The sequence below is a fragment of the Amphiprion ocellaris genome, chromosome 21 (genome assembly GCF_022539595.1).
Source record: "Amphiprion ocellaris isolate individual 3 ecotype Okinawa chromosome 21, ASM2253959v1, whole genome shotgun sequence".
NCBI lineage: Eukaryota > Metazoa > Chordata > Actinopteri > Pomacentridae > Amphiprion > Amphiprion ocellaris.
This window is the reverse complement of record NC_072786.1, coordinates 15,550,212-15,577,940: the sequence shown is the minus strand read 5'-3', so window position 1 is coordinate 15,577,940 and position 27,729 is coordinate 15,550,212. Positions and strand designations below refer to the sequence as shown.

Sequence of the window (27,729 nt, the reverse complement as noted above, 5' to 3'; positions counted from 1 at the left end):
AAAACATACAAGTCCTGCACACTCAAAACTGTTTTAGACACACATCCTTCCCACAAATCTCAGCCCGTCCTGCAACTGCCACTAAAATCACCTTTAAAAGCTATCACTGGGAGATCAAATCTAAGTGATGGAGTGTAAAATGATATCATCCAACACAGACCTTACTGGCACTATTCGATTTACCCTTAACATCACTAATAAAACATAAGTCAAGGTAACGGCGGCTGTAAAACTCCATTGGAAACCATTTACTTTGGCTGGTTAATTAGCATCACGGGGATTTACAGAGCTCCAGTAATACTTAAGTTCATGACTAGCTATTAGTCTCCACGGGATACGGTAGGGTTATGGGCGATGTAATCGTGTCAGATATGGTGTGGTCAGTTAATGGATTGGATATGGACTGATAACACCAAACAAAAGACAAACACAGTTACACATTTACTCACACACATATAGATGGTTTAGATGGGGATCAACAATCTAACAAGCATGTATTTCGAAGCTTATTGCCCCCTTTAATATAAGGTGTTGTTAGCTAGTGGCAAGAAAGCATCATATCCAGTTTTTGCCTTTTGATCATTAAAACTACTGTCAAAATAATCTTTGTTGACTGATGGTAAGACCAGTAAAAAAAAAATATATATATATACAGCTCAGTAAGTTGACTTTTTCACAGTGTTTCTCTGCATGTGGTCAGCCCACATGGGGAGAAAGCGCAGAAGTCTGACTTGCAACAAAGGCTGCCCACTGATTTCTAATCAAGTTACATGTGTCTTCAGCTGCTGAGGCACAAGGATGCCTCAAAATAAACTTGACAGTATGGCGTTCTGGTCAAATCAAAACCACAGCAGAGGTATCATTCATTTTTCCATACACCATTTTGTCCTCCCCTACTGGGCATGCGGTACATCCAGTGACACCTGCTTATGCTGTGGAAATTCAGAAAAAAAAATCCAGAGTATTTGCCAGCAGTGTGCAGATCCTGCACGCCAGGTGTTTGTTGGCATACAATACGAAACTGTGTCAATATGGCAGATTATCAAAACTGTCCAGTGAATTAATTACTTGTCAGTACCCACGTAAACGGGCTTTCATTTGTTTGCACCTGTTTTTTTTGGACAATCCCTGTACTAACACATGTATCCAGATATGCCATTATGTGGACACTCTTGTACACCTTTAGAAACTTTGATAACTTGACTTGTCTTAGCCATAGAAGAAAAACACAGTAGAGCCACAGGCTGCAGAAAGGATTACTCTCCCTGGGGATCTCTTAGCACAGTGAGTAATGACACAATGACCTGCTGGGTCAAAGGGCTGACCTGCCAAGGAAAGGGGCCGAGGGACTCGGACAAGGACCAAAGGCCATGAGGTGTAGGTGGTGAGTGTGGGTGTCTCAATGTTTGTGCATGTAGCTTAACTTCTGGCTGTTTAAGGACACATTAAAATGAAGTGTCCTTGGGATCTGTTATTCGTTGACAGGGGTCAACAAAGGGTTTGATCTGATCCAGCTGGCTTTAATGATGCTGAGACAGGAGAGGCAACCCACTCACAACAGCAATTCTCACAAATCTATGGCTGTTTCAAAACTATACAAATGCATTATAAACATTAATATGAACAGCAACATTTTTGATAACTTTACGATTATTAAAGATAACTTGGACCAGGCTTCCATTAAGACATTTTCAGAAAAGAAAAGCTGGGTTCAACATGGGAGAACCTACACAATAAATGACAAAAAAATAAATAAATAAGTGAAGCGAGCCCACAACGGTTGAAATCCTGGTAGAAACATGAAAAATTACTTTCCTTTCTACTCTCAGACACTTGAAGCCCCTCAGCCTTTGTTGGAGACACCACCACCACCACTTCACTGCCAGCCGCTCTGCTGAGGGACGGCAACAACATCTGCTAGCTAAGAGATTGATTAATTGGCTGATCAGGCGCCCGCGGTGTAAACTGATTGATTGATCATCTTGGGGTTGGAGTTGCCTTTATCTAGAGCCCTGGGGAGCGAACCTCTGGAGGTCCCCAGTCATCTGTCATGTCCAACACACAAGGGAAGATGAAGGAGAGATGAAGAGCTGCGGGTTCATTACCAAGACATGGGGAGCATGTATGGAGAAAGTCTCAGCCAAGATGGGAACAGGGAGCACGCCTAGAGAACAATGGAGTTGGGGACAAAGAGACTGAGGATGAAAGGAAGGGAGAAGATGTTCTGGTACTTTCATAGAGACATGGATATAGTGTTACAAGAAGGCAGAAGGAGAAAGGAGTGCTACTAAGGCAGGAACAACAACACAGCTGCAATATTGTCCCTACATGGACAAAAAAAAAGTTATGACAGCCTGATGAATCCCACTGAGCCACCTGAGCCACTATGCAAATACTAAACTGAGAGAAAATATACTGAAGTTTTGAAGAAAATGCAAAAAATAAATGAACATTTTTTTCAGGATGCAGAATTTTCTGCTTTTCTGGACATACAACCTCCACTCATTTATAATTCCTGGCTGCGTTTCTGTTTAACAGCAGGCACTGAGAGTAACTGAATACAGGGAGCAGAAGGTGGCAGATGAAAACAAGTGTGGAGAATGCTAGCATACACTCAGTCAGATACATAAACCAATGTCAGAAAATTCCTTTACTTGACGGCAGAGGACACGGTGACTGACCCGAGAGTGGAAAGAGCCATATTGCCTTTGGACAACAGATGTCCCCAGGGAGCAAAATTAATGAGAGGGAGAGTTGGTAGAGGAGAGACAAGAGGTGGAACAACCTATAGCAAAAAGAAGGCGAAAAGGGAAAGTGGAAGGGAAGACAATTGGAGGAGACACGCAGGGAGGAAAAGAGACAGCCTCGGGATGTGTTGCTGACATTGGACCTTATGGACAACTCAAGCGGTGTGAGCCTGGCACGTCTGTGTGCACATGCCTGCAAGCATATGAATCCTTACCTGCATGTTTAAGAGCATCAGAGTGTATGTGTAAGTGGCTCAACGCTTGCATGATTATGACTGTGGGCATACTGTACAGCATGTGTGCTCACGCTGCGTATTAATGCATATTCATTCCAGCCAGCAGCAGGTGGTCTTCTCAGACCTGATGAAGCTGAGAGGGGGCCATCGTCCACCTTCAGCTTCTGCCCATCAAGCTCTTGCCAGCAGATTCAGGGTCACCTCTAATCCACTAACCTCTTTAGATAAATATATGCCTTTTCCCCTTTCCTGCTGCCCGAACCAACTCTTAGTTGCCACCGAAACAACAGTAAAGTGATGAACAGGAATAGAAACAGATTAGCCTGCTTCTTCACCAACAAATAAATAAATATTCTTCACCCAATTTTCTCAAAAGACTTCCCACTTGCCAATACAGCGCTATGTTGTTTCTATTTGACTTCTGTTCAAAGAAGTACACTTTTTTATGTAGTTTTGAGTGCTGGTTGGAAATGGTTTGTTTCCTAATTGGCCTTTGTAACCTTGTTTTGAAAAATGCTTTGCGAATCAATATCCGTTTCTCTACTGCCTGTGCCTCTATTTATTCGCCCATCTTTCCATTCTCTCACTGCTTCTATATCTCACAATTTTCAGTTGTTCGCTGCCTTCTTGACTCCCCTCTGATATTTGTTCCTCCCATATGCTTAAGTTCTTTCCATCGTTCAATCAAAATCACTCCCTCTAGCACCATTAGCTGAGCCGACTGTTCACTTCCATACAACCTCATTAATACCACTCTCCTGTCAGAGCCAACAGGGAAAACACAGAGAAAGACCAAGAAAATGAAAAGGACAAGCTCAAAAGAAAACACCTGTCATATTATATATCCAATATGTGAACTGGACTGAACCCACGTGCACACAAAGAATGCTTTGCAAAACTTAGTTCAGGATGTTTGCTTTTCTAACATTTGCACATCAATATCTGGCCAAGTAATTGTCAGCTAGACCAAGTGAAACAGAAAAACCAAAAGAAACTATTGGAAGACAATTTTCAAAACTCAGTAATACTATTTAATGCAAAGAGGTGGTGATGATTAAATTTCCAGCTATGTTGCCACATTATACTCATCTTAGGCGTCCATCAGCCTTGGTAGCACTCTGGTCGGTAGCAAAGCATCACCTTGGACACAGTTTAGGTGTCTTAATATGGGTTTAATTGAAGTTGCTAGTTTGTTTATCTGGCTTTGCAACTTTCTCCTCCGTTTCCATGCCTCAAAATGCTGGGTAGGAGCCTCTATAAGCTTGGAAAACCATTTCTGCACCTCTGTCTCCAAACTAATTGTTCTGAGGCAACAGCTTTCCTGGTGTTCATGCACTTTGTCCTGCCAGGTGAAGTTCTGGATGAGTCGGAGACAGCACATGTGGAAGGGGCTGAGCTTCTGTTGTTGTGTACAGGCTCTAGGACTTGCTACTATATATGAGAAGCTCATGTTGAAGGCTCTGGATCTTGGTGTGTTCTGTGTTCAACTTGCCATCTCTTTGTCCATCTAGACATGATGGTAGGTGCCTTGCCAGAGTTCTTGTTCAGCTCAGTGTCAAGAGAGAGAAAGTCTGAGACTGTCAAGTCCAAGAATACAAAGTCATAAGCACTGAGCTATGGTGCCACTTAGGGCTGGGCAATATGGTCCAAAAACCATATGTGAAACCCATATGGCAAAAAACCAAGTGGCAAATGCTTTAAATTTCATAAGACATATTTAAAAACAGCCAGTTACCCTGTCAGGAACTATACCATATTGCAATATTCAGGAGATATAGTAAGACCACTTTACATTCTTCTCTATGATGTTGAAACTATAACGGTTTAACTGGTATAGAAATCATTGTCACTAGGTTTTTCAGCATCCATTTTGGCACCTTCCAGTGCATGTATCATGAATGCATGAGCAGACGCAATAAAATCCAATGGCAGCTGGCTAGACTGGGATTTTGCCATCAATGGCTCACTTAACCGCAATGGCGCAGCCGTAGTCAATTCACAATCTGCTAAGTGTGTTGGCCCTGCAGTACTTTTCTTAGTGTGGCGTTTCTACAAATCACCCTTTAAATTTTGAGATTATATTTGTTGCTGGACAATACTGTGTCTCTCCTTATGTTGCAGGAAAACCTGTGAGTGAGTGGCACTGGAACTGGCATGCAGATGGAGGGTGGTCATACGGAGACAGCACAACCACGAATTAATGAAAGAAATATGTTATGCAACACAACATCAGACTATAGGGATATAAAGTTTGTTGGCTCGTCCTATGTCCTGTTAAAAATATACTGAAATACCTTAAGGGTTGATATACACCCCAGTCCTAGAGTTGCTAAATAATACATTAAAGAGTAACAGCAGTAATCTTTTTTGAATATTTCTCCTTGCTTCACTGAAAAGCACAAATCTTAAATTTTATGCATATTACGTAAGCATTATTGGGTAGGGTAGCTGCTGTTGACACAAGTCAAATCAAATTCTCATACAAACAAAGATGAAAAGGCACATGGCACAATGAGTTAAGTGTCAGCTTTCCAAAATGTTAAGAACAAATCAGGATGAATACATACATAAATACATACACCACCCAGTGAAGCTGAGGTACTAAATTGACTGTACAAGCTCTCTTGTCAGAAATAGGCTTTCCTGACACCGATATCCATCCATCAATCGAAGCTCTGCCATATCCCACCCCGCTGCTGGCCACTTGCAGTGCCAATTAGTCGATGGGGTGAGTGCCTGGCGCACAGTACCAGCCACAGGCCCTGCCAATTAGAGCCTAACCTCCCGTCTAACCCGGATACTGGCACGGTGTGTCAGCACCACACCCTGGGCAGCGGTGAAGTACTGCCGCCAATATGTAAAGGATGGTTGAGTGGACATCCTCAAAGACAAGAGAAAGAACGTAACAAAGACAGGAGAGTGAAAGAAAAAAAGGAAAAAAAAGCCACAGTCATGTACAGTACACCATCAGTAAGAAGCTACCAAAAAGCCCACGTTGCAGTCAGAATATCTCATCATTTAAGCTGATATTTTACTGTACACAAACTTGAAATTACTGTTTTCACTAAGAAAACAAACTTTCAAACACACACAAAGCTTGCTTCTAACCCATACACTGTAATATTTTTTAAAACTACTAAAATACAGTTTTTCTTTTCCCAAAACTCAAATTTCCCAAAACTTAATAATATATCCACAATGACTGAAACATTTCCACTCTAATTCAATTAGTGTCATCTTATTAGATCTGTAATTGTATCTCGCCCTCTGGGCCAGTCAATATAATTCTGATAATGTTGGAATATAGCACAGAGCCTTTCACTTTTCTTAACGCAAGTCTCGTCCAAATTTAGTGAATGTTGTCTGAACTATTGTGTGCCATAGAATAATGGGTAAAAAAAAAACAGAGGGACCAAAACCTGTCCTGTAGGATTTTCTGTTAAAGAAGTCCATGTACACATTTTGTTCAGTGCCATAGAAGAGAAGTGTAAATATCAAACTTGCCTCACTTGATTAGAGTGCAGTACCTCCTGGCACAAAGCATCTCCACAGTACAACAAAACTCCAAATTAAAACACAAAATAATATATTCCCTTAGATGTTTGCATAAATATCCAGAAACAGAGGAGACTTAATTAACGTTTACTTTAGTTACTAAAATAGGCTTTGAAGATTAATAAGTTAAAATCTCGCACTATGTACTTTATTTTTTAAACCCTAAATAAGTAATGACTTTCAAGTGTTGAAAGTATCTGTATAGAGGCTGTTTAATGCCAATACAATTCTAACGTGCCCAACAAATGACCAAGTGGGAACATTTTGTCCTTCACCAGCTGGAGGAAGAATCTCATTCTGATTCTCTGGGTTGCTGGTGGTTCGGGTTGGGTGAAATGAAAATTTTCTAGCCAGCCACCGTCAGTCCAACAACCAGCAACTGCTGATAGATTCGCAGAGGTGGCCAACACTATTTGAAAGAGTCAGATCAGTGTTTCTTGGGCATTGATTTATTTGTGGTGGCCCACAACAATATCAACATCGACTGCGGCTTATTGATTTTCCGTTTGCTTACTCTTTAAAATGAGCAAAATCTTTTTTCATTGTAGAGCATGAAGTTAACTCTGATAAATTAGTCCATCTGTTTTTAACACAATGCTGTCAATCTGGAGAGTCAACTCTTCAATTAAGTCATTACAAGCATGTAAGGAGGTGTGTTACCTTTCTATATCTGCAGCTTCATATTGTGGCATGGAAACCTCCGGTTTTAGTTGAAGCGTCATTACTCTGATTCATAGCTGCTAACTAGGATTTACTGTCCAGACCAACCTGCAGACAGACACCGCTGTAGCATCGCTTGAGCAAGGGCTTTGTTTCAGTATTATTTTTCTAGGGCCACAAACACTGTACACAACATTTAGACATTTGTTTTACGAAATTTAGGCCATTCTGCACACTCTGTGGCTGATAAAATTAACTTCTTCTTCTTCACCTCTGTCGGGATGCATTTCACAGTGACTGCAGTTACATACTGCTAACTTACTTCTCAAACACACACAACTTCCAACTGCCAGTTACTATTTGCAGATACTGTGAATTGTGCTTTACAGGTTAATTCCTTGACATCTCAAGAAGGCAGACCACTAACTTATCAGAACAAAATGACAAAAATCACCAATGGACTCAGCAATCAATCAATGATAACTGCTATTTTTGTCCAATTGTCAAACACTACTGGCGGTCTCTTTGGTTTCAGGTACCTTCAGTTTTGGGACTAAACTCAACCCTATGATCTTTGCCAGCTTACCACATTCATTAATCCATCTGCAAAGTAACAAAATCCTTCTTAACTTCATATTAATCAAACTAACTGACAACTCTCTTAAATCCTGTGATGCCAAGCCTGACAAATGTTGCTCTTACAACAGCTCAGGGAAGTGTATTCAAAGATTGGATGGGATTTGTCCTTTTCGAGCTGAGCAAATCCAAAATATATGTAAATCACAGTGTACCACTACCTCTTTTAATCTCATTCAAAAGTAAAAGACACGAGGACCTTTTCTCCCCCCAATCTCCCACATACTCTGTGATGTGGGGGGAAAAAAATAAGTTTAGAGAGAAAAAGATGTGGTTTTTTTTACTGTTTTTTTAAAATACCACCAACCGGCACCAATTCAAAACCCAGCAAGTCTCCTTTAATACCTGGGAAATTAAATTGTCGGCCCATTATCAGCCGGGTCCAGTCGTCTGTATCTAAAATGCAACAGCGTGCAACTGAAGTACACAAGATTCCCCCCCCACAAAAAAAAAACAAAAACGGACATTTGCTGGAGACTGCAGTTTTGCGACAGATTGGAGAAGAGAGGACTACCAGAGTGTACAGAGGTGGTGGTGGTGGGGTGGGCTGTTGCATTAAAAATGTTAAGCTTTACCCAAAGTCATTTTCAAGCCAGCCAAGCATCAAATGGAACACAGTTTAAGGAAAGAGTAGGCACTGATTTTCTCTGAGCTCTGACAGGATGGACATGGTGTGAGTGTGTGTGCATGTGTGTGTAGGGAGCAAACAAATATTCTTGGTATGCTGCATTATCCCTTGCTGTGACAGCAGAGGTGGTGGAAAAATCACGGAACATCACATTACCGGCTGCCGTGTGTGTATATCTGTGTGTGTTTGCATGAAAGAGAGATAAAGATGGAAACAGAAGGAGTGACAAAAGCATGATAAACAACTAGAGGGCTGATAGGTGGAACAAGGCACAGAACAGAATATCTGCACATGTTACATTCTGTTCTTACTGAACCTCATCTCCATATCAGTAATATATATTTTTTTATGCTGCGTACAGCTTTGAGCAAAAGTGACAAAAACTGACAAGCACATGGATTAAGACAAGGTTTTACCTAAATCTATGTTGTCAATGCTTATTGACTACACTGAAGGTTTGTTTCCAACCTTTATGCACATTTCCGACAAAAATTTGTATTTTCATCAGGCTGATCTTTTCAGCTCTGCATGGTCAGGCGGACCATAAAAGACTAATTACAACAAGTAAAATGATGAAGAATCTCCTGTTAATGAATAGAAGTGATACAGTAGACTCATTTGGAAGTTTTTTAAAGGCACACCTAGCTGAAGCTACTACAGTCCCAGAATAAATCTTTGATGAAGGTGATACTGAAGGTGTGAATTTAAGTTTATGGTCATTCTGGATGCTGCAGTTAGTAATACTGTAAAGTCACAGCAGTTAAACAGCATATCCTTTTTAATAAATGAGCCACTCTCCACTGTAGGAACTTACTGGGCAATTTCAGGGCAGACAAAAACTCTTTCTGGGCTGCTTTTTAGGGAGAAAAAGTACCTATGCAGGGTTCTCTCCTCTTTAACATCACCATCAACAAAGTCCAATTTGCCATGTAGGACAACATAACAAACTCTCAATCATTCTAATTCCTACATGCTCATAGAACTGGTCCAGCTACTTGTCTTTGTTTTGGAGCACTCTGGAGTTAATGCTGCAGTTGAGGCCTTTAGATCCTCCACCACAATGGGAACAGAAGGCTGAAAGGACCGATTACGAGGCCCCTCCTGTCAACGTTCACATCAACTTGCACCTGCTCAAAGTTCTTGCAGTGGAAAGTGGTCTAACCTCTTTGTATGATCCAAAACAGTTTAACATTTAGAAAACTAACTGTATACTTTTGCAGAGTTTCCCCAAAATGCTAAAGTTAGCTGAAAGTTCGAAAAAAATAAGACAAATTCAATTTAAGCTTTGAGTGTTTTGGACCAGTTGCCAGTCATAGACAAAACCGTTGCTCCACCCAAACTACCGTTTGGAGCGAGGAAAGATTGATGACTCTGGGTTTGATTGAAAAGTCTGCCTCGGGGTTAGAGCCTGTGTCTGGGTGAGATGCCACGGCCAGTGATTGATTGACCAATGGACCAGTTTGGCTCCACGGGAGAGCGGAGTGGTCGAAAATCAAAAGAAAAGGACGGCAGAGGTCTATGATTTCATTAAAACACAGATGTGTGGACTGAAAGATGAACGTAGACTCTGAATAAAAGAGTCACATGACTCACTCAGGCCATGTGCAAGTACATCTCTGTCAAAGTCTATGATTCATCAGTGCCTCACGACAAGATTAGATCTATATTTAGCTCATGCATACACTCAGTCTTTTTGCTTTGTCTTAAGATGATATCCACCAAAAACAACCTACATCTAATTGTTGTTGCTGGGTAACTAAGAACTAATTAACCTGTTATCTAATTCAGGGTTTATGCTGAGGCCATCTTGACCAAATAAACCAATCACAGTTCTTCCAAATCAGGTTGTCTACTCATTTGTCCACATGATGGGATGTCTTCATTAGGTTGCCAAGCAAGCAGAGGTCAAAACAACACAGCGATGTGACTATTTCAGTATAGATTGTCAGGATTTTTGCATTTGTAGCCTTTACAATCCGGGAAATTAAGCTGTTTTTCTCCTGCTCTAGACAAGCAGCAACACAACAACTTCACAAAAACTAAGGCTCATTTACATGCTATTACATTTCAGCCACTCAACATAAATTATGTCCGCTCAGCTTAATTGAACAACTGAAAAGGTGAGAATACCACAGAATATTAGTCCATGTGGAAATCTCATAAACACCGCTATTCTACTAACTAATATCAACCGTCCGTATGTGTATGCCATTGTTCCCCTTTCCTTTACTGTGGTTCCCCCTGAGTGGCATAACATGTGTGATCGTTAACACTGAACATGTTCCCCTCAGACAACAGAACCCCAGAAACCCAACATCAATGGCGATGACAACATACACCCCTGCCTACACGACTGTGAAGTTTCAATTACCGGTAGACTTGCTGGCTGGATGCTGCCAGTCAGCCTGACGGGGGGGAAGGGAATGACTGGTGGTGGAAAAAACCTGAAAGCCAAGCACTCACACCACGATGGTACACACCATTTAGGACCCTGGTTACACTTGTGATTTTTCATAAAATATACTTGACTGTATAAATTGACATGTTTAGATAACTGTAATTGCTTGCTGTAAAAGTAGATGAAGAAAACTCGTTTGCTTTGACATGCTTGTAGCATAACTGGCAGGTTGGCAGCCTAACACTGTGGTCATCCCTCAACATTCGTTACAGTAAATATATAAAGACAAAGTTCAGACAAGGCAACCAAAACAGACATCATTTAATACAATGTATAATATGACAATAAATTATAACAGGAATATGCTAAGAGTCAGAATTAGAACCAAAATACGCACAATGTGAATCAATAAAACCTTAATGTTACCCAACATTAGTCTAACCCAACGTCTTGGGGCAAATCTCCAGAATGAGTGTCACTGTAATTGGTGCAGCTATGGCTGCGAAGGTTATGGCCATTATAGGTGAGCATAGGGAGGCATAACTGCTCATAGCTTTGCTCTCATTGTGTGTGAAGTAGGGGAGGGAATGTATGGGGTCCTGCTGCTCACCGTGACCTGTATCTTAATGAGGGGGACAAATCAATACCATGCTAGAGCTACCATAGACAAAGCTTATTTTCAGTGGCAATGAACACAAGAGTAAGGCTCAGGTCAACTGATATTCAGTTCAAATGCAGTAACATTGCATCTAAATTTGTACTTAATGTTAAATCTGCTTTTTTTTTTATATGTATGGTATTTATTCATGCACACACACACTATCTTTTGATACAACAAAAACACTCAATTTTGAGCTTCAGCTTTTCTAATTTTTGACAGATATGGAAGTTTTAATAGACCCCACCTTTCTGCTCGCATCCCCATCTCTCCCATCATGTTTTCTGGTTCTTTTTTCCGTTCACATTAAACCAACAAAGAAAAAACAACAGTCCCCCACAGTTGGACAGATGGATTGATTGATGACAGATGCAATGTTTACCCATGTAGGCAACGCTCTTCCAACTTTTTCGCTTTGCACAATAGTGGGGAGAAAAAAAAAACACAGTCATTTCTCTTGACACTAAAACTGCTGGTGGGCTGAGATAAATCCAGCAGTTTTCAAAACACCCTCACTTGTTTCAGTAATTTAAAAAAAAAAAAAAACAAGTCATTTTCTGAGAGCACAGCAGAATAACGGATATCACTCACTCCGAACATTGTGAATCAAGACTAGACTAGACCACACTAGACTTGCTATAAAGCTGTGCATGTCATCAGGTTCTCCTAACAACTTACTGTATCAAAACTATTGGAGGGTTCAGCATTTAAATGTGATAGAACATTTTGCATAGGGAGATGCAGTCAACAAGCTAGATATTACATAAAAGCAAGAAAGATAGCAACATAAATGTTTGATTTATAACAATGAACTGATTACTAAGTGTGCACGGCCTATAAGATAATACATTAGGTGTGACCAGGTTTACTTGAAAAAGGACTGAACAAATCACCTCTGAAAGCTCTATCAGCCACCAGATTATGTGCTTAGTACAGCAAGCCATAACGTTTCCCTGGAGCACCTACTCAATCAACTTATTGACTTTGCCCAGCAATCAGAACCAGTTTCACCTTCCAATTACTGAAGCTTATGTGCTTTGCAACAATGCAAATCTAATTTGCTGGGTAACCTGTGCAGAGGTGGTTTGATGAGAAGGGCCGTTAAAAGGCACCTCATGTGAAAATGAGCAAAAGAAAAGGATGATATACTCATATTTCATGTTGAATATCTTTGCAGTTGGTCTTTCTGCTTCTTTCTGAGTCAAAAGAAATATAGTCTCACAGTAAGACACAGAGGAGCAGAGAGACAGACAGACAGGAGCTGGGGACTCAAAAGACAAACATGTTTTATGTTTCATAAAAGATGAGTTCACTGTGGGTAGCAGACAATCCGGGACTTTGACAAACACAGAGTGAAATGACAATGGGTGGGAGACGTCTTGGGTGAGAGGCTGTCTTTTAAAACGCAAAAGTCCATTTCCAGTTGAAAAGAACATTGGCTGTGCGGAAGCGTCTGACTTGACAATTACATGAGTGGTGCGAACGGCACTGCGTCTCCACTGATAACCCGCCGGATTCTATTAAAACTCCAGCACTCCAAGAGGAACGCTCAAATGGAAGAAATTATCACACAGACACACACACATAGCCAGTTTTAAAACAGTAACACTCTCTGACAAAGATTCTTCAGCTGCTTTTTGTCTGCCTTAAAGAAGCAGACACAAACTGGAAAGAGAATAGAAACTATCAGCTGGATTTAAGTGGAAAATATAAGTTACAGACAAAAAATGAAACAAAGACTGTATACGACTGTGTGCTATGTGTGCTCATTGTGTTAATGAATGAGACGCCACTGCAGCGTTTTCTATCTGTAGTTTCAAAGGCTGCTAATGGCCCTAGGTTAGCCTTGGGGCTACACGCGATCGCTTCATACCTTATATGCGGAAAAGTTCTCATAAGTGCAGTGCGCTAGTACTTCAGGAGCATGTGGGCAATGATATGCACAAGGACTCTTCTGTGACAGCTCAGGAAGACACACCACCCACTATGCTGCTTCATATAGAACACATACAAAACAGGTGCTACTTTCTTGCCCTTCCTTCCCGCTAACCTTCACCGCCCCTCATTTGTCGTGTCTCTCGCCCTACGAAAACAACATAAATTAAATTACAGAAAACCTATGACCGAAACAGTTTTCTTCACAGATGCTGAAAGGAAAAAACACATCATATCATGTGTCTCCCCTCCTTCGCCATCCCTCTCCTTGCTCTCAGCGCCTTTTTTTTTCTTTCGATCTGAATGCCGTTCCAAATGAGGGATCCCTCATACACTTGTCCTGCAGCGAGGAATCACGTCAACACTCCTCTCCTTCTCTCTCTCAACAAAATGATTCATTTTTCTATTACGGCGATGAGCGTGTGAAATGAGCTATATAATCAATAGCATAGGTTTGTAAACAGCAGCCACACTCCAGGGAAAATGTGTTTTCTTTTTGAAAACAATACATTGCCTGTGCGTGTGTGTGGTGAAGAAAGCTCATCTGACAGTGTTTACAAGGGCAATTTACAGGAAATAAAGACACAGACTGGACAAAATGAAGGTATATTTCATAACAACAGGCAGGGTGAACAGGCAGGGATTTGGAAGAGGGCAACAATATCCTACTACAACAGAGAGGTGTTTACTTTCTGTATGACTGCATGTTTAATGTGAACTGAAACTGTCCTCTGAGTTTGTATGATGTAGAAAAAGCTACGATGTATAAACAACAGAAAAAAAATGAAAATTTACTCCTTTGCGTGTGTGTGCGTATTCCTGGCGGTGAGGGTTGACAAAGTCAAGTCAGCTCTATGAAATACTGCTCACAGCGATGCTCACACACTCACAGCCCCAACATTTATCACCGTACTGCTCATTCCCTGCCGTTAACAGTCAATGGGTTCACTTCTGTGCATATGTGTGCGATATAGCAGAAATGTGTGTAAAATGGGAAAATAGCTCTCCTCAGTGAGTCTGTGCTTTTAAGTTCATGCAATTAAAATGTTCAGTGTCTGTTTGATACTGTGGTGCAGATTTTTGGCCATCATCAGGTATCTTTAAGAGGGTGACAGTGGGGTGAAGTCAATCTTAGCAGTCGTTGGGCAAGAGTCAGGGCACACCATGGACAGGCAACCAGTCAATCACAGGGCTCATACATCCGTTCGCACTCACATTCACACCTGTCTAACTGCAAATTAACCTAACCCACATCTTTCTACTGTGAGAGCACAGAGAGGAGGTCCATGAAGGTACAGGGAGATCATGCCAAGTCAGCACAGAAAGGCCAGATGGTTTGAACCACCATGAAGACCCTGGTGCAGATTTAACCAACTGAAGTAATGAAAGAGTTAAGCAAGTTTCATAGTAGCTGCTATATATCAGCTAGGTTTAGTGGATAAACTTACAAATAGCTGAGCACGGAGCCTCTGATCCTCGGTGGCAATCCTCTCCCTGATAACAGCCTGCTGGAGACTTTCCTGGCCCACGGCACGCTCCAGAGAGAGGATCCTGGACACTTCGTCCTGGACTTGGGAGTTAGCCTCAGCCTGAGCCTGTGCTGATGCCCGGGCCTTCTCCCCCTCTAACCTGTGAAGTATACATAGCAAATGTGTAGACATTTTACATGGCTGACATTGCTCCAAAAGATTTTAAACCATTGAAATGTCATTGTTTTATAGCAGAGGTATGAATTGCAAGGCACAACACAACTTAGTCTAACTTCAGATCGTACTTGTCGTACAATAACAAGGTAGAGAAGGATGATGTGGACTATTCAGTATAATTTTCTCTACTTGGCTATTGATATGCAAAGATGTGTTCACCATAGTATGTTGCACTGTCCACAATGCTGCACATCAAGACATACATATATAGAACTTTTAATCTCTGTTTTGCATGTTCATGCAATTTCAAATCAAAATTAACCCATTCTCAAACTAAAAGCTTGAAGAAAAATGTTTGATGCCCAAGTAATTTCAGATAGCGAGTGTTATTTTTCAGAGCAGCAAATGTTTTCCATTAGCATCTTTGGTGTTTATTCGACCACCCATGTTCCTATGACATGAACAATTGAAAGGTCACAAATGTAATTACAGTGCTAATGAAGCATAGATATAGGCCGCTATGCTCATATATTGATTTTCATTTTAATGTCAGATTCATCCATATGTGTGTTCCTGCTATTCCACAGCCTGCAAAGAGGGGGCAACATTGAGAGGTGCTGGTCAACACAGAAAAAGTTAAACTCACACCCAAGTGTGACAGAAACCAGATGAGTTGCAGTCAGACAACCTCAATTTATATCAGCTCCAAATAATTGAACCACAGAGTGATTTGACTATCAATATGTAATAGACAAAGAACACTAGCATTTACCCAAAATAAAAATCATTAATCCTATGAAGCAGTAGCAGAGACGGAGGCAGTACGCTCTCTGCAGACAGAGGACCACCATTTGAACCCTGTCACTAGGTTCTCATAGTTGCCTAGCAACACACTCCCTACTCAGTGACAGTGTGCTTGATTGAATACGGAGGAACATCCCTGAAACCCTGAAAGTCTTTCACTGGTAGGAATCAAACAGTCGTGGCAAGGTAAAATAAACACAAAAAAAGACAGAGCGAGTGCTGGAGTGAATTATGACAGACTGAACGAAGACGGTGAGGATCTTAAACGTCTGCCTAAGAAAGATCCAAAGGCAGCCCTGAAAGATACCCCTGAGGAGAAAGAGGATGCCTGAGAGTGACTGAGAGTGTTAACTTGTTACATGACACATTTCCCGAAAGAGAAAATTACTCAATACAAAATTCCTTGGCATTCAAATTACCATCTACGCACCTCAGGAGAGGCCTGATTCATCATTTATTGTGTGATGTCTATAATGAAGACATTGTTAAGGCACAACAGTTGTTTTTAAATGAGGGTTCATCAGAAAAACACATTTTCTTCCTGTTTTTCCATCACTTTTTAAGTACTCATGGACAAAGTGAAATGTCTCATTTAAGGCCTCATCAGGTTTGTGCATTGCTCATTATGATAATTTAAATGCGTCATCCTGCACACTAATGCATAGTTACAGGAATGGGTACTGTAGGTGGTTTTTTCACCTCTTGGCTCTGTTTTTCTTTCAATTATCAACACCTGCTAATCTGTCAAAGTGACAGGTTTTTATCTTTTATTCTATTTCAGAAATCTCATTTATCTCTTCACTCACCTGTGAAAACACCCCAAATTTAGACAATGATGAATGGTGATGGAAAGACTATCTAAGTGATCACTATTCCAAACCTTTGGCTTTGAGTAGATGACAGGTTGGTCTAATAATAGTATGCCTGATGTCTTAAAGCTGCCATTTGCCCTACAACGCCACTAAATGTCAGAGAGCAGGGGAGATCGAGATTTGATGGGGGAGACAGAGGAAAAGGACAGAAAACGAGAGGGAGTAAGGAGGGAGCGCGAGCAGTGGCGACATGACATGTTTGGCCCTGAGGAAGCGAAGCAAAGAAGGAGTGAGGCAGAGAGTGGGAGAAAGAGATGGAGGGAGACGGAGAGAGACCAGCCATGTCCAGTCTCACAGTCCACTGGGCTGCACACGTCAGCACACTCCATCCATCATCAGGCTCCGACTCACGCACACACAGACACACGGGGAGCGTCCTAATGGCCTTTTACATTCACCATTTCCCCCACGATCCACGCCTCCCTGCCTGCACTGCTAATGCACCTAAGCTACCTTTACTCAAGAAGCTCTGGATGGTGAAACTATGATTAAAGAGGGACAGTCTACAAGATTCTTAGGGAAAAAGAACTTTTAGTGGTACTCTTGTCAGTCAACAAAAGCAGGAAATTTAACCTTTATGATGTTGAGATTTTGAATAAATGTACATCTGACATTCACAGCAAATGAAGATCTGTTTTTAAAACCACTCACTAAACAATTTAATGTACAAATGTTCAAAGTGTTCAGATGTTTTACGGACAACCTGCATTCTCCTACTCACCAGCATCATTTGCAAGAAGATGTGCAATTTTATTCACCAAAAAACAAATTGTGGCAGAGAAGCAAAGTCTGTATGAGTCATACCAAGCTAAGAAACAGCAAAATATTAAATTATTTTTATTGTACTGGAAAGGTTACAAAAATCTTTCTTTAAAATCTTTTTGGTGGGATGAACTGAAAATCACAAGCATAGCACCTATAAGGAACCCAAAAACTATCAAATGTCTGGTGACCTCTTGGACAAGAGAAATAAAAGGGACCAAGAAAATAGACAGCATAGCAAAAAAAAAAAAAAAACTCTTTCTACTCACTTCCTCACAAGTGCTAACCCAAGCAAAGACTGCTATCACTAGCTGGATGCTATCTGTCTGCTTCACCTCTATTGCTTTCCAGTCATTATTGCCCTGTCTCTGGGATATTGGACGCATTTTTCATTCGACTGTAGAAGATTGGCACTGAGAGGGAAAGGGGGGCTTTGAGGTAGAGAATGGTTGAGTCAGACAGAGAGAAGAAAAAAGACAGTACCTGTGTGGGGAAAAGGAGAAATATCATGTCTCTGGAGGATAAGTGGATGCTATTTGGCCTGGTTCTGTATAGAAAGAGAGGATTATCTTGGCCAAGTAACCAGTGTTTGGATTGTTCACTGAATCGAGCCTTAAAAATAGAAAGATGGAGAAACAGAACCAGTGAGGTGTCATTAATTTGGAGAGGAGCAGAGTGTGAGTGAGTCAAACTTTGTCTGCCTTTACAGAGAAGCAATTCACAATTTTCAGGAGGAGACAGTGAGCAGAAGTACTTAAGAGAAAAAATACACAGGTTTAATGTCAGAGATGCTTCACAAAGCTTTTGCATTGCACACTTTCTAATATAGCCAAACTAAAAGTGAATTTTTGGGGCCAATATCAAGAATAAAACACTCTGATATCAATATATTTGCCATATTCTTCATATACAGTATATGTAAGGGTTATATGTAAAAGAGAAAATATTTATTGACTTTAGAACAATGAATTTCACAAATTAATAAGCAACTTGGCTCTCTGCTTGGCTCCACATCACTGTCTGCTCAGCTGTGACATGTACTCTACTACATGTGCTGCCAACATAGTTCTGCAAGCAGTAGAGTCTACATTAAGACACTATTTCCAAATTATAAGCATCCCAAGCATCTATTCTTGCATTATGCTCTGCACAAAATAAAGTTTCCATATTAATGCATATCGGACAACATATATATGGATACTGATATATTTGTGAAAGAAAAACCAGTCGATTTATTAGTGACGCTCCACTTTACAATGGTAAAGGTGAATGGAGAAATGGTCAAAATTAATGGAGAAAACCCATTAAGCCGTCATTATTGAGTATTCCACGTGTAAACATCATCACCCCTGCACAAATATCAAAACAAAACATTTTAAATTCATGCCTCCTAGCTTTTCCCCCTGTTAGAGTCACCATCAGTCACCATGTGTCTCTTTTTGCAGCTCTTCACCCATTAATGCTTCCTATTTTCTATGTCACCTGCACAAGATGTGTCTCAATAAAGTGTCGCATGATGTGTCCTGACAGACCTGCACAACAGTGTAGTTTTGACCCAAGTGCCTATGAAACAAAAGCATTTAAAGGCCCAATGCAATATTCATGTTGGGAATAATGTCGCAGAATGCTGGCGATGAATATTTTATGGAGCCATGCCCTCTCCCTGACACATGTGCTCATACAATACATACAAACGCCACACCTGGCTGCAGGTGCCATGAAACACTGCAGCACTGTTGCAGTGAAGTGTATGGGAAACAAAGCCAGTGCAGTGGAAAGATTTTAGAAAAATCCCTAAACAGCAGAAAGAACATAAAATCCTCTTTTATTCTTCCTCCATTTTACCCACAACTATGTAGAGATAATCGCAATAGTCTTAGCACTGCAATCAAGCTTCATCCGCTTTCTGTCAGAGGAGGATAACACTGCCACTCTCCTCTCGTCTTTTCACATATCAGATCAAGTACATGAAGCTCAAACTCCCCAAAACCAGTCCCTCTGTTTAGCAATGTGAACAAGTTCAGGGCCTGATGCTTATCATTCATGCTTATCATAGGTTAAACATTAGGATGATGCTAGATATGACATTTTTTAGCTGAACTCCCCAGAACTGATTCAACAGACAGCAGATTTGCCAGGAGAATGGACAGAGTCAATAAACATAACTGTTCTACTGAATAGGTCAGCAGCACTCTACAGTACTGAGAAATACAGATTTTTTTCCAGAAGAATTTACAGTTCAATGACTGTTACACTTGAAATGGCCTTATAAATTGAGGATGGCAGCACTTTCACAACAATGTGACTCGGTTCACAAGAGGCAAGAACCATCAGTTGGAAGAAAGTGCTTTGTGGATAATATTCATTCATGCAGGTAATGAAAGACTAAGATGACTAGATCACACACATATACTTATATCTACAGGCAGAAAACCAACCAGAGGAGGCTGGTCCATAGAGGCCGGAGGATGCTCCTCCTCTGTTTTGAGTTGTGAGAGGGAGATTAAAATCTAACAAGGAATAACTGGTTTAAATAAACCATTACAAAATCTCAGAATCATATATAAGTTATTTTTAGTCTTCTCTATTGAAAAAAATAATTGAAACTTCAACACTGACACCTGCAGGGCAGCGATAAGAGGAAAGGGAAGTCGGTGTGAAGTGGTGGTGGAGGGCAGAGGAGGATGGACTCCTGCTGGCTTCCTTAGGCTGGTATCTCTTAATTCCATGATTCAAAATATATTAACCGATAAGGCAGAAAATGAAGGATATGCATCTCAGAAATGCATAGCGCTCTGGTACCAGGTTGTGCTTACTATTTTAACACTGTAGAGACCCAAAGAGGAAGTCACTCAAGAGTATGTACAGTTTATGGATTGCAAGCAGAGAGCATTATTTGAGTTAAGTTCACAAAAGGGCACCAAGACAAAGTGTTTAGTGATGGTTAATGCCTACTGGCCAGAGCTCACACTGGTGGGACATGCTGTAGGCAAATGAAACAGCATATTTATACCTCAATATGCAGGTATAGCCAGGCTGTAATGGTTTATATCACATGTACGTTGTTAAACATAGCTATGTGGGATAACATCCACTGCAATCAGTTGTTATCGAGTAATTGGTTATTGATTGATGCTGCCGATTAGCATTTAAGAAAACTGTCCAAAATTTGTTATTCCCCATTAGCAACCTGAGCTGTCAAGAATGATTTTTGGACTAGAGATATAGCGAGGCTATGGTGGTTTGTGGCAGACTGATGTGCTGCTGCACTCTAGTCATTCTGACTGGATCTTGTTTGTTTTCAAATGGGGAAACAGCAAGTGACAGCTGAGATTTACAAAGTTAGACAACACGGAATATATTTTTCTATATCTAGTTCTAGTTTTGAGTTATTTTAAAGTGTCTATCTGATTGTTAATTGAACTTGTAAAAACTGTGTATCAAAGTTAAATATTTAGAAGTTTTTTGCCCAGATGTAACTCTACAATGTTGCTTCGTTTAGCACGTGCAGATGTATTAAGTCCTTGCCACCCTCTCCATCCACCCCTCACCACTCACTGCAGCACAAGCACACCAGCTCACCTTCAACTGTGCCCAAACACTGTTACACTATTCTATGCTACGCAGTGGTAAGTTATAATATTGGAGGAATTCAGTGGTACATGTTTTCATGAAATTGGAAACTAATCCTGAAAGAGAATAACTGCAAGCTAATGCTCAGGCATGGCGTTATGTCTGCTTATTTTGCTCATGATATTTCTTCTTGTACATAAAAAAAAACACCATATGGACACACGAATGAGGTAAAAATCTTTTTCACCAGAGGAGGTCTTTAAGGATTTTGTCACTTTACTGGATGATAGTAAAACTACACTACAACTGTTTTCTTGTTGGATCCAGGTACTAGCGTTACCAGGGTCCGCAGGTGAAAATCGTTAATATGCCTCTGCATTTATAATATATTCCATCAAATATATCAATAACAGAAAGAATTCCTGTATCATATGAATTTAACCCTTCATGTTAGCGACAAAGCCAATTTTACAATTAAACAAAACAAACAAATATAATCCAGATATAGCCTGCAAATGTCCGCATGCAAAAATATAATAACTCATTGTCTACATATGTTTCCCATAACAACAGCATTCAGTGAGGTTAGTGAACTCTGAGCAGCTCTTGAGCCAATAGTGATTGTTTTAAGGAAATCTTATGAGCCACTGTTTCATTGTTTAATTTTTTGTTGAACATGAGACCGAGCCACAAAGACGAAAGGAAGAACAGGGTGTAAAACGATTTCACTGTTGAAGGATTGCAAGAACCTTCGTCAAGGACAAATTTTCTGCAAGAAGTGTGCTTATTGCTCTTTAACTCCTACAGCAGTACGAGTTCTCTGTGTCAAGGTAGGTTGATCGCCGCCTACCAACAGGGTCTACAGGGTGTTCCTAGGTTGTTACTAAGCGGTTTTTATGACGTTCTGGGAGTGGGATGTGGACAGATTGTTGCTATGGTGTCACTATAATTGCTTAAGGATTTACATTTCAGAGCTAAGGTGTAGTTCCTACAGCGTTACTAGGGTGCTCGGAATATGTGCTGGGGGATTTCCAGCTGGACAGATGGGTGTGAGGGTGTTCTAAGCAGTGGCCAGTTACTTGGGGGTTGAGATATTCATTCTGGTTACCATGATGCTGGTGGCTAGTTTAGTTTGGTTGTTCCACAGGGCATGGATAGATTGTTGTTTTTCTGTATTGCAGGTGGTTTCTCACATGTTCACAAAAATTGCAAGGGTGGTACTAGATCAGCAGCAGGTGGCAGCTCAGATTTAATTGGAAGTTTGGTGAGACTTTATTGAAGGACCATTCATTGGTTGCTATGATGATCACACTGGTTACTAGGGTGCATCTAGGTGATGGCTGGAGTGTTTGGGATGGTTGATTCTCAGTAGACAGATGGTTGATTGATTGTTTGAGTACATGAGGTTGTTGCTATGGTGATGCTTTAATTACACTGTATATATTCTAGTTTTATGCCTGTAAAGTGCATTCTCTCATTTTTACAAAACAACACTACAAATATTTTTTATTAATTTAATACCATTATAACTATTATCATCATTTTTAAAATTATTTTGGGTGTGAGAGTTTGGTAAAGCTGTGACAGAACACTGTGCTTTTGCGGAAGTCACTGTTATGAATATCATAAAGATAAAATAGTAAATTCAAGTGCAGTCAGCAAATCTGATCAAAGACACACAATGCTGATTCAGATACATTTTTTAAAAAAAGAATCACAACTTCCCAGATGCAATTAAGGCTGTATCAGCCAGGATTCAGGAACTTTAGGTTTTCTAATAACCTCCCGGTTTTCTCTTTTAAAGTGAACTGGAGGTTTTGCGGTTGTGCTTGTGCGCATGTGTGTGTTTCAGCGTATGTATTTCTGTGATCTGAAGATTAAAGATAAAAATAAACAAAATGTAAGAATCTGTAGGCTATACGATCTGTCTTCGTCTGATCTGGGAGCAATAAAGAATTAAATAGACGGGCTGGTTAACGGGGAGGGAAGTCAGGAGGTCTGAGAGAAGGTCAGTGTTCTCACTCAAAAGTCTGACATGCAATTATACTGCACAAGCCAACACAGGCTGCTTGACTACATGCTGAAATAATGGGCAGAAGTTTCACAACAGCAACTAACCTTTGAGTGTTAGAGTTGGACATTCAAACACATGCATTTCATGCACAGGAAGGGAAACTGAGAGTGGAATGAGGGGAGGAAGTGGTGTGGGCAAGACGGAATAATAGAAAGGAATGGGACGAATAAAGAGACAAGACGGGGGATGCGTGGTGGAGGAAAGCCTGAGAGAATAACACAGGGAAGAGGAACTGGATTAAATGGCGACACTGGATGTGTTGAGGAAGGAGAGACAGGTTGGTGTAAGAGTTCTCTTACCCTCATCCATCCTTCTCTCTGTGTCGTTCTGCTCTGATGCCTCACAGAGAAGCGGCGGAGGCAAATCTGCTCCCTGCACCCGCTTCTTGCTACAAATCAGTTTAGGCTGCACCCAAATGAACTCAGAACTCAGAGCCCCTACTTCACTCCTACCAGAGCAAAACATGCAAAGCCGGATCTCTGGAGTTCATTTATGGCTCAAAAAGTCAAACAGAAGGAATACCAACTAATCTAAACACCAGCGATCCTCAAATTCCCTTGAACTGTGTACCCTACGCAGCAATATATTCTATAGGATAGAATGAATTATATCAAGTGACAAGAAAATAACCTCATTTTACACCAAGACAGAAATGCACAAAACACGGTACAGAGCAAGCAAATGTAGGGGAAAAGGACATTCAGGGTGACTGGAAACAGAACTTAGCAGTTTCATTGTGTTTTTTGGAAACAACAATGAGGCAGAATAAATGAGATTGTAAGAATAAATGTCATTCTTAAGAATACTGTAACATCAGACAAACTACAGGAGCAATATTTGAATTTGACCATGTCCTTGAGATTTTGGCCTCACGTATCTTGTTTGTGCTCTTTTCACTTCACATATTCTTTCATTTCACTGTATTCATGCTGTGCAGCAGTTTCGCAGCAGGATTCTGTAACGAGTGAGGCACTGTGTTTTGATATACTCTTAAACATAAAAAATATTTTAATCTCTTACTTCAGTTTTGCAGCAAAACTACCAAGTCACTTTGCTGTGTTTATCAATGCAGCCGAGGCCACAATCACTGTGCCTTTTTTGCCATCAAGAACCAAAAACTTGTGGTTACTGTCTGTACTAAGGGAGATGAAACAAGATTACAACGTAATGAAGAAGCTGTGTTCCACTCACCTTGTTATGTTAAAAGAAACCAACCACTCAATCAATCAATCAATCAATCAAGTGCCATTCAGGGCAGGTAATCATTTCTCTCCATCTAATCCGATCTTTTGCTTTCTGAATTGTGACTGTTGCCCATTCCATGTGTAGTAGTCATGATGTCAGTCCGTCTATCCTTTTCATTCTCTGTCTGTCTCGTCATCTCGTCGCATTCATTTATAATGAAACCACTGGTCTTTAATTTTGAGTAATCACAAATTAATAGAAAAGTTCATTTGTAAAGGCCAAAAAAACAGGGAACTAATTCTTGGTGCTGAGATGGTCCTGAAAGGTCCTTGTTCCTGTTTGTTGCTTTATTATCATGGAAATTGCATTAAATAGTACTCTCTTCAGGCAGATTATGTTGGCCTTTCCTGTCACATTTAAAATATTTTTTGCTGTTTGGATTTTTAGTTCAATATGACCAAAAATCTAGTGGATCTAGTTCTAAAATAGCTGTAATTTTGCATACATTTTCCCTTTTTATTTATAGACATTTTTCTGTATTTTTGAAATATGGAAAAATTCTGTTAAAATTACAAAAAAAAGGTGTCAATGTACAGCTCTAACGTAACATAAAACATGTAATGCAAATCATAATAATTTTTTAAGAATTTTTATAATTTTTGACACGTAGCTTAAGTTTTTATTTAATAGATGAAAGTGTAAAATTCTATATTTCTTGCAGATTACCACATTTATTTATAGAAATTAAATTGTTTTTATTCATGTCAATTTTTTTCTGTAAAAAAAAAAACACACATAATATCATGTAAGATTAATTATGGAAAATTACATTTTTTCATTCACAGTATGCATAAGAAATGTAATGTGTGTGCATAAACCTTTAACCTCCACTCCTTATTTAATATACTTCATGGATTATAGATGATAAATAATTACACAGTAATCAAGCACTGTGTTCACACATTTAAAGATATATAGTCTTTAGTAAATAGTATTGTTATGCAAGTCACAGTATTCTGTATTACCAAAAACAGCAAACTGTTGAGCGAAAAACCTAAAGCTACAGGAGGTACTGTAAACATGACATTATGATAATTCAAAACAAAGCAAATAAGGGCAAGTTTATAAGAATCTCCAAATACACAGAGAAGTCATTTGGTGAAGTGGTTGTGGACTATACTGCAGAAACATGCCAAAACTAAGCCAATAGTTTAAATACCCCACAAGAAATTTCACTTGAAGCAGTACACCTCACTGGCAGAAGTCACACTTGTCTTTTCAATACTGATTTCAGAATCCCATTACATCAGGATTCTTTCAAAGCAAAACATAAACAATAAGATGAGGTAAGTACCACCCTGACATAAACAGGCTTAAATTAGACCAGAAGAATGAGAAAAAAGTCTGTGTCAGTTTATGCCACTTAACTTAAGCATTATGCAAGTTTAGTAATGCAGTTAATATTTCCGAGTGTTCATTATTCTAATTTCTTCCACATACCAGATCTAAGCCACCACTGAGTTACACCTTTAAAGCTCCCCTTAAACCTCAGAAAACACCATGATGTATTACTGTCTGCCAACTTATTAACAGGGAATACACATGCATGAATACACAGTCACACAAACATATACAGAACAAAACTGACGAGACAAACCAAGCAAAGGAAAAAGCAGCACCACAAGGCCGCATTAAAAACTGATATTAATATGCATCTATTCGCACAAACACTCACACACAAGTGCTGTGGAACTGATGGGTGCTTGTTTACCATTCCATGTTCAGTTAAGCCTTCTTAAGAGAAAACACAGTCCATGCCAAGCGAAAACAAAAATTGAGGGCTTGAGAGCCACCGTGATTTCAGTTAATTGCAAGGAGGGCGTAATTTTGAAGCACTTACTCCTGTGAACAGACATCAATAAGTGAGCTGCAGGAAGCAGTTAGATTAAAAAAAAAAGCCAGAAAAAAATTTAAATCAATAGACAAACGATTTCTCAAAACCACTCGTTATTTCTCTCATCTTGAATGAAGCCTCAAAAACGAGGCTAATCGCTAGGCTAACACTACCTCCTCCTAGATATGTGAAGAAAGGTTGTGTTTTCCCCCATATCGTACAAAGGCAGTGTTTAGTGGCTAATCACGGTTGTTCATTCAGCAGGGACTGCTGGAGATCATCCAGGTCTATTAAAGCCAGGGAGCAACACGATTATCTGACATTATGGCATGTACACCTGCTACTTTAGAGACTAAAAGAAAAGGAAAGATGGGGAGACGACGGGAGATGATACGACAGGAGAGAGAAGACGACTGGAGAGAGGAGAGAATGGAATATGCCCCTCACATGAAGAGTGTGTTTCTTCATCAGGCAGGGCTAATGGATCACCCACTCAACACCCAGGAAATTATCTCAGGATAGCGCCCTCCTTTTCTCAGACATGATTAATTGATCGGAGCAGAGCGAGAGAACAAGAGGAGAGTAGAAAGAGAGAGAGGTAAAAAAAAAAAAGTGCTGATGTACTTCGGAAGAGAGGTAAATTGGAAACAGTGGGGATCTGAAAGGCTTGTGCTGACCTTTTTGACTATTAATGAAAGTGAGAAATGGTCACATTTGAAAATGTCTTCCGTTTCTTATAAAAATCTGGAGCAGGAATTGGCACTACTTTAGCACCCCTTTTCAGTCTGTCATGCTGAGAAGAGAGGAAAGAACAGGCAGAAGAGGGGTAAACGAAAGGACAGACAAAAATACACACCAGATTCAGACTTTCTGCAGGAATTTTAAATCCAATCAATTTACCTCTGAAATTAAAAAGACGCTTGGCAACACCAAAGGTATTTGTCCAAGGCCGTAAACAAAAACTACTTCCCCACTCCAGAGCAAAAGTGTGTGTGTCTGTGTGCATTTGTGTGCATGCGTCTAACCAGGCTTGCAGTTCTTGCTCTGCCTTGGCCCTGTCTTGCTCCAAGCCTTTATACAGCTCATCAGTGATCTTCTTCCTCAGGGCCTCCTCATCCACTGGGGACAGAAATAGAAAAAGAAGCAGAAGCAGAGAGAAAGAAGGAGAGTTAAAGTGAGACATTTTAAGTAAACAGCTACTGTTTGCTGACAAGCAAAAGGTCCAAAAGCTTTCAAAAAAAAAAAAAGAAAGAAAAGACAAAGGTGGGTGTTTTTCCCAATAAGTTTTGGAACATCGGCATTAATCAAAAAATGTGCTGTTCGGAGCACTTAGTCCATAATGATTGAGTGAGAGCAGTCAGTGTTTGGGCTGAGCAAAGTTGTTTGGTTTGTTGTTAAATTGCCTTATGACAAAAGCTGTTGTCGGCTAAAGCTGCAATTAATCGTGTTTGAAATTAACGGAATAT

The 27,729-nt window shown here is 40.2% G+C and overlaps 1 protein-coding gene across 5 annotated transcripts in view; it reads right to left on the bottom strand.

Annotated features, from left to right (window-relative positions):
- chchd3a (coiled-coil-helix-coiled-coil-helix domain containing 3a) overlaps positions 1–27,729 on the bottom strand; it is a 79,282-nt gene that overhangs the window by 40,419 nt on the left and 11,134 nt on the right. For all 5 annotated transcript variants that reach the window (XM_055006713.1, XM_055006717.1, XM_055006715.1 and 2 more), the window contains 2 exons: positions 27,289–27,382; positions 14,902–15,082 (listed from right to left, as the gene is read on the bottom strand). In XM_055006713.1, coding sequence (XP_054862688.1) covers positions 14,902–15,082; positions 27,289–27,382 — 275 coding nt within the window. The remainder of the gene's footprint in view (positions 1–14,901; positions 15,083–27,288; positions 27,383–27,729) is intronic.